Below are 16,490 nucleotides of genomic sequence, written 5' to 3' on the forward strand. Positions count from 1 at the left end.
TTCGCATAGTGACCAGAGGATCGGGGAAACCCGAGTCAACTCGTCGAGTTGGTAGGGCAACTCGTCGAGTTTTCCTAGTCTTAACACATTCAACCACTTTTCCAGCGAGTCCAAAGCCCCAAACTATAGATCTGATCCCCTTGGGTGAAGATACCACGTAAAGTTGCTAACTTTACGTCCATGAATGGCATTAAGGGGGCTAAAACACTCAATCCTAGCTTATTAAGGGGTTTAGGGCATGAAGGAGGGCCAAGACTATATAAAGATGGCAACTTTAAGTCAATATAGGCCATGAGATGTCCAGATCTGAAGTGATACCTTCATGAGATGCTCAAATCCAAGAATAACCCCAAGATAAGCTAAAAAATGACCATATACTTTCATAGGAGAAGATCTAAGCAATAAAAAGCGAATGTATCGACTTTATACCTTAAAATGGTTGCCACAACAGAGTAAACACCGGATCTACAACCTCTCCCTTCAGTTATGCACCAATCACTTCAAGCTTCTTCACATAAACACCAAAAAGGCACTCCTTAAGCTCTCACACACTCAAAATGGTAGGAAAATCACGAACTAGGGTTTCTCTGGACAAAGGGGGCGATAAGGGAGGCTAACAATGAAGCTTAAGGCCTTTAAATAGGGTGTAAACCCTAAAAATTAAGGTTTTCCTTTCCAGCGTCTACTCGTCGAGTTGGGGCTGCCCAACTCATCGAGTCGAGTCCATACACGACGAGTTGGAGCTCGCCAACTCGTTGAGTTCCATCCCAAAACCCTAAAATGTTGAGACATAAATGATACATGGACCAAGCGTTACACACAGACACAAAATTCATTACAAAAGTACCTACACAATTAATAATATAAGCAGCATAAATAAATCAACAATAATATAAGCAGCATAAATAAATCAAGAGAAATATAAAGAACACATACTAGCCATGATGTCTGGAACTGTGTAGGTCTCCTCTGCTCTCAACTGAAATGCTCTGGCCCGAGGCCTCGGTGCCTCGGCCTTCCCCTGCCGGCCATCAGTGATATGCAGGGTCGCTGGGGGAGGAGTCTGAACCGCCTTAGATGCAAGTCGAGGACAATCTGCCTTCACGTGGCCTGTCTGGTTGCAGCTGAAACAAACCCAAAATCCCTTGGGGCAATCCCTAGCCATATACCCCTCCTTGCCACACAGGTAGCAAGCCGACCTAGACCGACATGGTCCCTCGTGCCCTTTGCCGCACTTTCCACAAGTGCGGACCTTCTGGCCTCCAGCTCTCTGATCAGCGGGCGTGGCCCGTATAGTCACTGGTTGCGATTGCACTGGCCTCCTGTCTCTCCCCTTGGTCTCCCTCTCCTCCCTAGCCTGGGTCTCCAGATCGATCTCTCTCCTCCTGGCATTGGTCTATAGCTTAGTCAATGTCCTATATGTGGTGTCGCCACAAACTCCCTGATATCCCTCCTCAGAATACTCAAATATCGAGTCACATGAGCTTGCTCCGTGGATACCTGCTCACGGCAGAACAAAGCCCTGTCATGAAACATCATGGTGATCTTAATCACCGTCTCAGTCTTATGCTTGAGAAATAGGAACTCCTGGGCTAACCTTTCCCGCTCAACTGCAGTTGCAAACTCATCTCTGAACATCATAACAAACCTCTCCTAAGTCATCGCAGCATGCTCGGCAAGCGTGTAGTCAGCCGTCACAAATTTCCACCAGTCCTTTGCTCCCAAGCGAAGTAGTTTCAATGTGAATCGAACCCTCAGATTCTCCGGACAGGAGAAGGTTTAGAAACACCCCTCAAATTCTCCTTAGAACCACAACCATACGTCTAGACACTAGCCCTAGACTGCTCCCAGCACTGCTCTGCCTCACGAGATCTCCGCTGCCCTCGCTATTTGCTTCGTGTATGCCAATTGTACATAATACGAGACTCGATAGACACTCTAATAAATGATCCTACCTCAAATCCACAACCAAACAAGGAACAAGAAGAAAGGCTAACTCAGACATTCTAAGGCTATAAAATCCTAACTATGTATAACTATGTAGCATACACTAAGCAAATAATAAAGACAAATGTAATCTCATAAGGGATGGACTCCTAAGCTAAGGCATCATAAATCAGGCAACATTTTCACACTAACTCCGCAAGATTCCTTAGCCTACCCCTAGCTGCAATTATATCAGCTCATAATATAAACATGTCTGCTCTACACTATTCAAAATGTAAATTGAGGTATTTTAGGAAACTGCCGCTCGAGCGCTGGTCGATTGTACACACTTCTTCTCTGGGTTTTTCCTCCTGTAAAAGTCTTCATTTCTTGTTAAGTTCTTAAACATGTTTAGATCCTTAGTTTGAGTTTGGAATCACCCAGAGGTTCATCCAAATCCCTCAAACCAGGGCTCTGATACCAAATTGTAACACCTCAAATTTTAGACCAAAATTTTCATTTTTAAATTACCAAAAATCATAGTTTCACAACCAAGTTATCAAACATAGGATCATCCCAAAACAACAAATATCATAATTATCAAAGTATATAAAACATGTCCCAATAGTAAATTCCCTAGCGCATGTGTACAATCAGACCTTTGCCTTCCCACGGTCCAACGAAGTATCTGTCACATATAACTCAACAACTGTAAGCACAAAGCTTAGTAAGTTCCCCAAGATACCACATATAACACAACATAAATAAACCACCATGGGTTATCCACAACCCTAGGGCTATCAACAGTCCCGGTGAGCTAACAACATGCTCGATGGGTTATCAGCAACCCTGGTTGGCTATCAGCAGCCTCAGTCACATATAATTATCATAACGTAACATAACATAGCAGCTAGACCTATCTGGTCATCATAATACAGCTATCCTACCATACAGGTAAGAGTTAGTGAGGAGACTCACCTGATACTGATGACACGAAAAACCTAACACCAGAACTGTCGGATCTAGACTCCGCCTAGTCAAAAAAATAATTAACCCTAATTAATAATTAAGGTTCAAAACTCACTCGCGATCCCAAATCCCTCATCTAAATCTTCTAAGGGCAAAAGGACCACTTTTCCCTTCCCATGGTCCAAAACCCTAAAACTTGACCAAGGGTCAAAGTCAATGAAAGTCAACCCTCAGCGTGTACGCTGAGCGTACCACTCCATACGCCAGGGATACAACTAGGTCAGCATGCATCAAGGAGGAATCATGCTACGCTACACGTAGCCATGAGTACGCCCGACGTACTCCATCAGTCTCCAAATCCACTAAGTTTGTGTCTTAATCCTTTAAGACAACCAACCTAAATACAAATCTGACTAATATATATGGCCTCTTAATCCATAAATTCGTGGGATTTAAGCCATTGCATGGCTAGGAAAGGCTCAAAGCATCACTTCATCCATTCTAATCTACTTTACTCATGCATGAGACAAAGGGGAAGATCAAGCAAGCATTTTTATCAATCTAGATGTCTTAATATGCATGAAAAGACAGCTTAAACCATCTGCAGAGTCCCAAACTCAAAAAGGTCCAAACTTGGGGACTATTAGCTCATAAATCTTAAACCAAAGATATCTACAAGAACACTAGACAAGGTATAAGCTTTATACCTGGAAATGATGCACAAAGGTGGGAAGTTTCTAGATCTTCAAGCTTGCTAGCACCTTCTTCTTCTTCTCTAACCTTCTTCTTCAACTACAAGAGCCAAGAACACTCAAAACTTGCAATAACACACACACAATCCACACACACAAGATAAGGGTTTATGGGAGGGTTGCAGGTTGATAAGGGTGGCTAGAAATGAAGCCATAATGTTCCTTAAATAGGGCAACCCTTAAAATTAGGGTTTTACACCTGAGTTAGTACGCCCAACGTACCACATGTGCGCCCAACGTACTAGCTGGCTCTCCGCGATCATGCAGGTTGCATGAGTACGCTAAGCGTACTCATATGTACCCCCCGTGTAACGCCCGTAGATCCGGGCTAGTCAATTTAGAGATAATAGGGGTCGAAAATGACTTTTCGACCAAAGATTATTTAGAATAAATAATCTTAACCAAGTTGTAGAATATGTCTCAAGGTTTCCGTACATATAAATAACGCCGAAATCCGAGTTATAACGAAGAAGTTATGGCCCGTCGAAGTTTTTCGGCAAAACCGGCACGGCACCGGGAGACGTAAATAGTGAATTTACAATAGAGGACTTTTTAGCCTTAGTAATCTAAACAAAAGTTGTAGTATATGTTAAACCGAGAACATCCATAAAAAGAACGCCCAAATCTGACTTCGTATGAGGAAGTTATGAATTTTCTAAGATTTGGCATAGCAGTGCACGGTCCGAAACTCGAATTTTAGTTCGAGAGGTTTTTGGCTTACGCGACCTAAATGAGAGTTGAATATCTCATTAATAGGAACTCAACGGTAAAAATACAGACGAAAACGGAGTCCGTATGAAGGAGTTACGAATTCTTCGTGGTCATTTAACAGTCTAATCTCATCCTACTGTTAAATTTAAGATCGGTCGAGAATTAGCCGATGGAGTCTAAATGAAAGTTGTAGATCTTGTTTTTACCTACACGTGGATATAAAGAACGTCGAAAACGGAGCTTGTATGCGAAAGTTATGAATTTTTGAAAATCGGCTGATTTCCACCATGTGTGCGATGCCACGTGTCAGCACCAGGCTGTGACTTGGTGCCCAAGTTGGCTCACGACGTGAGCATCATAAAACTCACGACGTGAGTGACCCTCCAGCCTCCTATAAATAAGAGGTGAAGCCTCCATTCTTCCTCACACCTCCCATCACTTCCCTCTCTTTCTAGAACTTCTCTCTAGCCCCGAAACCCCCCGAAAAGCCTAGGGAACCTCCCTAGCACGAGGCGGAAGCCCCGGAGCGCCCGACGGCTCCGAGAAGAAGAGACTTTCGGCTCGGGAACGCTGCTCCAACGGAGCCCGGTTTTGAGAAAAACACGCTGTAAGTGAGCTACGCCTAACCTATCTTTAGTATAACTTATGTTTTAATATAGTAATGTTATTAGGACCTTAAAATAATTATTTGGGCTATTATTATGAGTTATATAAGAGTGTTGCATAATGCTTATATAATAGTAATAATAGCTAGACTATTAATTAGTCGCGGTTAACGTTAGACTAAACCCTAGTGGTATTGGTACTAGGTTTTGTCGAATGAAATTGTTTTAAGAGTAACGAAGTCGTGTCCGAGTGCCAAGTCACCACCTAATCAGGTGAGTGCATAGTCTCTTTCATCTTACACATAGATATGAAGTATTTAATATAAATTACGTGATGTGAGTGCATAGTTACTTTCATCTTACACATAGATATGAAGTATTTAATATAAATTACGTGTTATGTGTGCATATTGTCTGTATACTTGCTGTCTATGCTGGGTGAAAGATTTTTATACATGCTTTAAATGATTTAAAATGTATATATATTTTATATCTACAAAATATGTTGGGTAAAACATGGGTAGATGAAATATGAGTCGGATGATGAGGTGAGAGGTGGAATAGACCATGAGGCGAGGGTGAGAGGTGGACGATGTAAGAAGCCTTGTACCCAAATGTTGGCCCCGTCATCTAGCAGAGTATAGATGACAACCACAGACTATTCTAGACAGTCCAGTGGAACACTAGCAGGCTCGCAACCTGTAGGTGTTGTGAACGATGTGTTCACCGGTGTACTCTAAAAACCCATTGACATGCATTGTGAGTGGATTCTCGGAAACGATACTGTCGATAAACGAGATAACCCTGGCAGCTGCGCCTAAAGGACAATACCGATAGATGCGCCTCGTAGAGAATGTCACAATTTTGGCAGATGCGCCTAAGTGATAGAACTAGCAGCTGTGCTTGATAGATGTGTCATTGACAACGATGAAATTCGTACCTATTCCTTAGGATAATCCTTAGGAATGAATGAACAAGAAATAGCTAATTCTTAGGGTAGATCCTTAAGAATAAAGAAGATAATGGGGATGGGTAATTGGGTTAACTGTTTGATGATTAAACATAATAATTATATTATTGTGGGTTGAAAACCCTATGTACTCACCAGGTTTCCCAACCTGACCCACTCAGTTTATTTGTATCACAGTTGTCGATATGAATTTACATTACACTGAGAGATTAAGGAGATATAAATCACTAGTGATAATGAATGTAAGTTCTGTTTATGCTTATGTTTCTGTATTGACGATGACATCCCAAATGTTTTAAAATGAATAAAAATACATTTATTCAGAAATGCTTTAATAACGTATTTATCATGTTTTACTGTGAACAAATTCCGCAACATTTTTATTAAAAAAAAGTACTTTGATTTTTATAAAGCATAAACAAAATCGGTCTTTTCTGGCCGTGAAAATGGGGATGTCACAGTTGGTATCAGAGCATTAGTTTAAGCGAACTAGGAATATGGATTTATTTCTAGACTTAAACTTAGAATGCTAAGCGATGATTGTGAGATGAGTGTCTGCTATATTTTAGACACGAGCACTAGTTTATTTTAGGAAAGATGCCTAAAATGTTTTATGTGCTAAATGTTTTATGTTATAGCTATAAAGATGCCTTATATGTTATTATTGGTTCGGATCTATGGTCTATTGCCGACCGGATCTGGAAATTTTATGTGTTCAGATTTCTAAACGTTTAATTACGATATTAGAACTGGCATGTAACTTTTCGGAGTAATAGGGAGATTTATACGTCTATCGTAAATAAAACTTTCCTATCTTAAATTCTCGCCTCGGTACACCGAATGTCTGCTTTGGTGTACAAAACGTCATGGTGAAGACAGACTAGGAAATATCCGAGGAAGATAACAACCTGAGCCAAAGAATGTGATGGGTCATGCATCGGTCGTTGCGCCTGCACCCGAACCTATCACAATGGCAGAAGTTCAGGAAGTGATGCGAACCATGATAGAATGATAAAATAGAGGAAATAATAAGGCTTACGATAGTGAATGATACCTATCAGAAGATATCATAAGAGAGGTATCTTGCCTTTAGAATGCGTCTAATAAATAATACGTCCAGTATGGGAGAAGTACACTTTCGATTGGCAGAAAGAAAGAATTTTTGGTATAATCCATAAAGTTATCCCATGGTCTTGAATTTCCAATACCAACCAAGTTGAAGCAGAATTGATGATTGAAGATGTGCATGGAAGAAGTCCTAGTAGAGTCTAGGGAATTTTTTTTTATTTGGACACACTCGTATGTGTTAAATTGTTTTGTGATTTTAGGACTTGGGGACTGCGAGACAATACTTGGGACGAGTATGAGTAGGTGTGAAAGGTAGTAGATGCATATACTACCGGAAGCACAGGACTCACGCATGGATCAGGGAAAGTCACAAGGTTACCAAGGAGCTAGTAATTCATTTCGTTTTATTCAAGTATGTCGTTACCATCGTTTCGGTAATGAATAAGAAGATGATTGTTATTCCGACCCTAGTGGTCATATCAAATTGAGTCCGACTACGCTGAGTATGTTATGTGGTTCACAGAATCAAGTTCGATGTAGCATCTGACTTAAGACGGAAGATTGAAATAAAAAGCGATCAGTAGAGGTATCACGATAGTTTCTTGTAGCTAGAAATGCTACCTTTTAAGATGTGATTATATCCCATTAGAACAATAAGGAAGGTATAGTCTGTTCTGGAATTTGACTCTAAGAGACCTGAGTCTAAGCGTTGCAACATACGATGATATGTCATTAGAATATGACACATCGGTCCATTGTAGTAATAAAAGAACTTATCTTAAGTTCGTGTCCAGTGAGGATCGAGATTGTGACTTGAAGGTCATAATTTGGAGTATAACATGAGATAGGGAGCAAGTGCAAGATCGAGCACCACCTGCAGACAAGGAGTCCAAGAGTTAGATACTCATTCGAAGGAACATAGAAGTTACGATTATGAAGAGATGACGTATGGAGTCATTATACAGCCCTGTTTTGTTGATGATTCCGGGACGTAATCATCCTAAGGGGGAGATAATTGTAACGCCCGTAGATCCGGGCTAGTCAATTTAGAGATAATAGGGGTCGAAAATGACTTTTCGACCAAAGATTATTTAGAATAAATAATCTTTACTAAGTTGTAGAATATGTCTCAAGGGTTCCGTACATATAAAGAACACCGAAATCCGAGTTATAACGAATAAGTTATGGCCCGTCAAAGTTTTTCGGCAAAACCGGCACGGCACCGGGAGACGTAAATAGTGAATTTACAATAGAGGACTTTTTAGCCTTAGTGATCTAAACAAAAGTTGTAGTATATGTTAAACCGAGAACATCCATAAAAAGAACGCCCAAATCTGACTTCGTATGAGGAAGTTATGAATTTTCTAAGATTTGGCATATCAATGCACGGTCCAAAACTCGAATTTTAGTTCGAGCGGTTTTTGGCTTACGCGACCTAAATGAGAGTTGAATATCTCATTAATAGGAACTCAACGGTAAAAAGACAGACGAAAACGGAGTCCGTATGAAGGAGTTACGAATTCTTCGTGGTCATTTAACAGTCTAATCTCATCATACTGTTAAATTTAAGATCAGTCGAGAATTAGCCGACGGAGTCTAAATGAAAGTTGTAGATCTTGTTTTTACCTACGCGTGGATATAAAGAACGTCGAAAACGAAGCTCGTATGCGAAAGTTATGAATTTTTGAAAATCGGCTGATTTCCACCCTGTGTGCGATGCCACGTGTCAGCACCAGGCTGTGACTTGGTGCCCAAGTTGGCTCACGACGTGAGCATCATAAAACTCACGACGTGAGTGACCCTCCAGCCTCCTATAAATAAGAGATGAAGCCTCCATTCTTCCTCACACCTCCCATCACTTCCCTCTCTCTCTAGAACTTCTCTCTAGCCCCGAAACCCCCCGAAAAGCCTAGGGAACCTCCCTAGCACGAGGTGGAAGCCCCGGAGCGCCCGAAGGCTCCGAGAAGAAGAGACTTTCGGCTCGGGAACGCTGCTCTAGCGGAGCCCGGTTTTGAGAAAAACCCGCTGTAAGTGAGCTACGCCTAACCTATCTTTAGTATAACTTATGTTTTAATATAGTAATGTTATTAGGACCTTAAAATAATTATTTGGGCTATTATTATGAGTTATATAAGAGTGTTGCATAACGCTTATATAATAGTAATAATAGCTAGACTATTAATTAGTCGCGGTTAACGTTAGACTAAACCCTAGTGGTATTGGTACTAGGTTTTGTCGAATGAAATTGTTTTAAGAGTAACGAAGTGCTGTCCGAGTGCCAAGTCACCACCTAATCAGGTGAGTGCATAGTCCCTTTCATCTTACACATAGATATGAAGTATTTAATATAAATTACGTGATGTGAGTGCATAGTTACTTTCATCTTACACATAGATATGAAGTATTTAATATAAATTACGTGTTATGTGTGCATATTGTCTGTATACTTGCTGTCTATGCTGGGTGAAAGATTTTTATACATGCTTTAAATGATTTAAACTGTATATATATTTTATATCTACAAAATATGTTGGGTAAAACATGGGTAGATGAAATATGAGTCGGGTGATGAGGTGAGAGGTGGAATAGACCATGAGGTGAGGGTGAGAGGTGGACGATGTAAGAAGCCTTGTACCCAAATGCTGGCCCCGTCATCTAGCAGAGTATAGATGACAACCACGGACTATTCTAGACAGTCCAGTGGAACACTAGCAGGCTCGCAACCTGTAGGTGTTGTGAACGATGTGTTCACCGGTGTACTCTAAAAACCCATTGACATGCATTGCGAGCGGATTCTCGAAAACGATACTGTCGATAAACGAGATAACCCTGGCAGCTGCACCTAAAGGACAATACCGATAGATGCGCCTCGTAGAGAATGTCACAATTTTGGCAGATGCGCCTAAGTGATAGAACTAGCAGCTGTGCTTGATAGATGTGTCATTGACAACGATGAAATTCGTACCTATTCCTTAGGATAATCCTTAGGAATGAATGAACAAGAAATAGCTAATTCTTAGGGTAGATCCTTAAGAATAAAGAAGATAATGGGGATGGGTAATTGGGTTAACTGTTTGATGATTAAACATAATAATTATATTATTGTGGGTTGAAAACCCTATGTACTCACCAGGTTTCCCAACCTGACCCACTCAGTTTATTTGTATCACAGTTGTCGATATGAATTTACATTACACTGAGAGATTAAGGAGATATAAATCACTAGTGATAATGAATGTAAGTTCTGTTTATGCTTATGTTTCTGTATTGACGATGACATCCCAAATGTTTTAAAATGAATAAAAATACATTTATTCAGAAATGCTTTAATAACGTATTTATCATGTTTTACTGTGAACAAATTCCGCAACATTTTTATTAAAAAAAAGTACTCTGATTTTTATAAAGCATAAACAAAATCGGTCTTTTATGGCCGTGAAAATGGGGATGTTACACCCCGCGTACAACCACTTTTGCCAACTTTTTCTATTAGGGACCAAATGCGACACTTTTGATAAAGATTCAAAGAATGATAAAATGTACCTTATTTCCGGATGTTGCATAGAAAAAACATGAATTAGGAAAAAAAATAAAGGACAAACAACTAAAACTACAAAGAGAGATAGATATGTTTGGTGGTCGTGACCCGATGAAAGTCTCTGCAATGTTTGTGATCCTTTGGTATGAGCTTATGAATGCATGACCAAAGTGGTTCGTGATCCTTTGGTTGGTGCTCATGAATGCATGACCAAACATTGTGTGTAACACCACTTCTAGTCCATTCGATCCAATTTCTAGACTAATGTCAGTTATAAATTTTGCATTTCTTTCTTAGCGTCTAGGACATTAATGAGATTTTTTTACTCCTTTACTATGAATCATAGTAGTTGTACTAGTAAGAGCATCTCCAGTGAGAACTCGTTTTCAGAAGTGAAATATTAATAATCAATCTAAAAATTTAGCTTTTTATCATTAAATTGAATTGCTTTTTTGGTTAATAATACAAAAAAGTTTTTTTTTTCTTATTTTGAAAGAGATTATTGAGATTTAATCAGAGGAATAATGCAACATCCGGATTCTTGGAGGTACTTAGTTCTAATATATTTCAACTTTGGAGGTGAACACGTCGTGGTGAAGGCATCCCACGACGTGGCAATACGAGAAGATTCACGGATCATTTAATGATCCCCACGACATGACATCTATTGGCCACGATGTGGCGACCTTGTGTCATGATAACCCTAATTTTTTTGGGTATTTAAAGGAAAATGGGGAGGCTAGGGTTGCCCATCTTCAGCCTCCATCACACTCAACCCAGAGACCCTAACCCTAACCCTAACCCTCCTTGGTGCTCTTGTGCTCATTTTAGTAAACTTGTGGTGGTTTTGAAGGTAGAAGAAGAATTAGTGCTTGGTTCAGTATGTAATTCTTTCCTCTATGTGTGTGCATCTTCAGGACTCCTTGTAAATCCTTAAGCTTCAACCTTTTGGTGTTCTTCTTCATAAATCTGGGTTTTGGAGCATGTTTGGTCCTTTTTTTGGAGTCGCCTGAGTGATATTAAGAGATAAAGTATGCAACTTCATGGTTTCTCTATGTCGCTTGAATGTCATATCTTATAGATCTGTAATTTTGTAGTAAGATGAGATCCATGCATGGATTTTGGGTCATTTTGTTCCTTTTTGACCTAGTTTGAAGAAGGACATGCATAGGTCATGCATGCCTATAAAGTTTGGATTTTTATGCACCATTAGGAGTCCTAGAAGCATTCTGGAGAAGTTGGACTAAGGACTTTCGGGATTAAGTGCTTAATGGTTGAGTCCTTGCCATTTTTAGCCTTTCGGACAAAAGACTTGTGATCTAGACCTCTTGGCGGGTCTCAAGGGATAAAGGTGGAAAATTTATCCATTTGGACAGTAGGAATGATCATATCTGGACCTTGGAACCTTTGGAATTGGAGTATTCGGCTTAACCTATTAAGACATTTTGAACCTAGTACCCACGGTGTGGCCTAGGTTTCCACGACGTGGCGATTGGGGAAAGTGCATCTGTTTTTTAGTTTGAAGGCCTCGACGTGGAGGGTTAACCTTGACCGTTGACTTTTTCTTTTGACTTGTGTTGACTTTTGGTCAAACGCCTAGTTTTGGATAGGAAACTAAGGTTACTTTGAATGGCTGTATATGTGGTTTGTAGCATCTGTACTCGCGTCAGTAGGAGCAGTAGTAGTTGATCATCGATTGCTAGGTGAATCTCTTCTCTATACATGTGGGTAAAAGACACCAATGTAAGCCCACTGGATTATGTTTGTAGGATGATAGTTGTCTTTATGACACTTGCTGATATGTCTGTATGTGCTCGTTGTCTTTGTGACTCTTATTGATATGATTATATGCTTAGCTGTAGGGGTGAAATAGACCCAGTACCTGTTGAAAGAGACCGAAAGGGGTGAAATAGACCCAATACCAGTTGAAAGATACTGAAGGGGGGTGAAATAGACCCAATATCGGTTGAAAGATATCAAAGGGGGTGAAATAGACTCAATTTAGTTTTGAACTGTTATGTATGCATGGTATGTGGTATTCTGCGGAAACTCACTAAGTTTTGTGCTTATAGTGTTATGTTTATGGTATCAGGTACTTCCAGTTTGAAAGGGAAGAGTCCGGCATGATCGCACTGCATCCACCAACATTTCGTATTTTATGACATGATTTGTACTCTAATAACTATTTTATACATCATCATGTTTTGATGGGTTTTTGAAACGAATGAATGATGCTTCTGTTGGTTTTAAAATGAAATTTCACTTAGTAATTTTTGGGACATTACAAATAATTATACCAAAAAAGTTAGATTCTACTAAATGTTTTTTTTGATGTTTTTTTTGACCGCTAAAACCCACTTTGATTAATAGGAATATTGACTTTTTTGAACATGGAAGTCTTAAAATTGTCATCATTTGGCCACTAAAAGTTATAATTGTCGTCACAATCTAACAATTGAGACATGCTATAACAAATTTATAGGTTTCTCCGTTTATGTGGCATGTCACATAAACAATTTTGACCCACCATTAACCACATGATGCTACATAACCACATGACGTGCGTCCACGTTGATTTTTAGATTTTTTTAAACATTTACACTATGTGTGTCTACTTCCCTCCCCCTCCTTCCTCTCTCTTTCTCTCATGAGTTACAACCTCCACAATTAATACTTAACGGAAGGTGCAAAAGAGATGAAAAAATATATTCTTTATATTAGAAATTGCTCAAATTACTATCTTTTTGACTTGTATCAACATTATGTAATGGAGTAGTGACGATCCACATAAAATGTAAGTGAATGATACAAAAACAAGTTGAGATCAATTAGAGTTTATGACAAATAGTTATCCCGGTTCAAACACTCAATCCTAAAGCAAACCATGTAAATATAACTTACTTTCAAAATTCCTAACTTAAAAACACAGTGTGATAAAAAAGGAATATCAATCAATTCAAAACACTAAATTGATCCATCGAGAGGGATTTTAAAATCGCCTTCACCAATCTCTTTTTATATATCATTTGGATCCTGTTCATGAACGGTACATCCACTCGAAATGCAAGTTTTGAGGAATTCTTTCACTGTCCATGTCAACTTCATTGTCATTGACCTCAATCTCATTACTTTCGCAATCTCAATGACATTGTCTAGGGATATGTCGCCATAATGCTTGATGTTTTTCACATTCTTACGGTCACATTCCGACTCGTTCAAGGTTATGATGACTAAAGCGGTGGTGGAGGGGACAACAAAAACTTTAGCCTTGCGATTTCGAATAATGAGATTGCGTTAGCAAACCCTCAAATCCTTGGTTGCTTCTTTGGATATGTCTTCTCTGATATTCTCACGGGAGAGACCTAGTGGTCCGATTTTGGGGGCGAGTGAAGAAGCTGCACCGATATTAAAAATCGATGTAGATGCCACATCAACGCCACATGGATAAGGGTGAGTCAATCTGTCGATGTTGCATGCCACATAAACATGAAAACTTATAAAACTACTATAGAATATTTCAATATTTAAATGATAACAAAATTGAAAGTTAAAGATTTAATTAGGACGAGTAAAATTTTAATGGTAAAATAATAACAATACTCCTAATTAACTTTAATGGTAAAATTCATACTTTCATAGTAAAAAAATAATACTCCTAATTAACAATGTTTCATTTTACCTTTATTTTATTTAACCTTCAAAATATTATTATTTTAACTGTTTAGTTTTTATCATTTGAATTTTTAGTATTAAATGTTAAATTCGTAAATGATCGTATGATAAAAAAAAATTGTATGAAAATAAGTATAATATAACCGATAAACAACTTATGTATTATCAAATATTTTTAGTTTGCTTAATACTTTTATATAAATAAAATTTTATATAAATTAAAACTATGATTTTTAGTTTAAACACCAACAACCAACTGAACACATGTCAACAAAAACTTTAGCTTTTCTTATAAATTAAAATATAATCAACCAACTTGTATTAGGATCGATGTTTTGTGTAAATTTTGTTGTTGTATTAGGATCGATGTTTTGTATATATTTTGTTGTGTAATTTTGTAATTGGAGTTAGAGATGATATATGCGTACAAATCAGCAATCGGAGTTGCAAGAATGAAGAAACCGAGTAAAAAAAAAGCCTGTCTATTCAACATTCTCTCCACTCCCTTTAATCTTTCATTGGGACCCTCATTGTCTTTATCTGCTTCTTCACTGGCCTCTTTATTACATCTTCTCCCCCCATCATCCATTTCACTCACTCCGTCCCTTTCAACCCGCCGGCATCTCCTCTCCTCCGACATGGATAAAGAAAACCTCGCTTTTCCCCATCACTTCGCCTCTCCGTACTCCACCGAGTCTGAAAGCGACGATGAAGATGTCGTCGCCTTAACCCGTCGCTTCTCTCGATCTGCCTCCTTTACAGAACCCCTTTACAATAATCTCAAGGTTTGTAACTTGTAAGTACTAGTGGTGTAAAGATGGTGCGTAACATAACCAGTATTTTATTTTTCTGATTTGTTTTTTTGATGGATTTTAGGAGAAGAGGGTTTTCTCTGGCTCGCCGGAATCCACTCTTGGATGGTTGGGTTCTGTTCATTCTCAGGCACCTTCGCTACCACAGTTTGTGAGAAGTGATGAAGATGCTTGGAATATGATCTATGCTGCTGCGGGTCAAGTTGCACGAATGAAGATGAGAATGAGCTTGAGCAACAGAGGTTTACCTGGAGTTGTTCCTTACTGTGACGGAGAAGAGTTTTTCCGGCATCAGCAAAGTTGTCGGAACAGATGTGTTTCGGGAAGCGAAAGCGTCGGAGGTGGATGTGGTGGTCGACCACCGAGTTTTCCTCAGACTGCATGGCCTCCGCCCCAACAACGCCTCCAACATCGTTCAAATCAACAAAAACCATGCAATGCGCCGGTCATGAAAGGAGTTGTTATCGGTGGATCTGGGGGCGGTTGTGACGGTGGTGGTGCTACGGCGGCGAAGAGGGAATGTCCCGGAACTGGTGTGTTTTTGCCCCGCAGATACTGTAATAACCCACCTGAATCTCGAAAAAGACAAGGTAAATTTGTCGTATTCATCTTCGCGTCAGAAATTGCAGAGTCAAACTGATTATGTATTCAAAATTTCTTCATAATTCCAGATCTTTGGTTGTTTCTATTCGATCGAAACTAATCACACAATTAATTAATTTTACAAATATTCCTTTAATCGATTCTTCTTGCAGCATGTTCACCTGCTAATCTGCCAGCTAAAACGATTCAATATTCCAATAACACCCTTGTCCCCATTACCGGGCAGCCTCAAACTCAAGCACGCATCAATGTCGGCCTCGTTCCTCATTATGGTAAACTAATCCCACCAGATCTTATTCTCCCAACATTAGAATTTATATTATTAATGTAAGATTCTTCACAAAAACATGATTAATTTTCAGAAATGTTAATGGGTCGGAGGAATGCCATGAGTCTAGCTGCTCAGCAGCTGCGAAGCAACATCCATGGCCACGGCGGCGTAATGGACTCACCGGTGAATAACCCGGAAATGCTCCTCCCTCAAGAATGGACCTACTGAAACTCCGTTTTTTGGAGAGTAGATAGAAGAAAAGGTCTATAAGTATAAGTAGTAGTGGTGGAGATATGATTTTGTTTGATGTTGATTATCTAAGTACAGTGATGAAAATAAATGAGAAGGGTATCCGAAGACTTTTTAGGATTTTTTGTTGGAGAATTTGAAAATTCCATTTGTTTCGAGATTTTAATAGATATGAATATATAACGACCAGTATTTTATACATAAAAAGTTTACCTTATGTTCAAAAAGCCAAAAGGGCCGGTTAAATAAAAGGTATAATGGTAAAAAATAAAAACAAATAAAAAGGGCTAAATGCAGAAAAATCCAACTATTTATATATTTTGTTTATATTAGAAAAATCATTA

At 39.1% G+C, this 16,490-nt stretch overlaps 1 protein-coding gene across 1 annotated transcript; it reads left to right on the top strand.

The window, feature by feature from the left end:
- Nucleotides 1–14,609: 14,609 nt before the first annotated feature.
- Nucleotides 14,610–16,266, top strand: LOC145134789 (uncharacterized). The gene is made up of 4 exons (XM_079069620.1): nucleotides 14,610–14,996; nucleotides 15,088–15,613; nucleotides 15,779–15,898; nucleotides 15,989–16,266. The coding sequence occupies exons 1-4, from the start codon at nucleotides 14,625–14,627 to the stop codon at nucleotides 16,123–16,125; spliced, it is 1,155 nt and encodes a 384-aa protein (XP_078925746.1). The 5' UTR covers nucleotides 14,610–14,624; the 3' UTR covers nucleotides 16,126–16,266.
- Nucleotides 16,267–16,490: the final 224 nt, after the last annotated feature.

Source organism: Lactuca virosa, chromosome 8 (genome assembly GCF_052849685.1).
Source record: "Lactuca virosa cultivar CGN04683 chromosome 8, Lactuca_virosa_CGN04683_v6, whole genome shotgun sequence".
Classification (NCBI taxonomy): domain Eukaryota; kingdom Viridiplantae; phylum Streptophyta; class Magnoliopsida; order Asterales; family Asteraceae; genus Lactuca; species Lactuca virosa.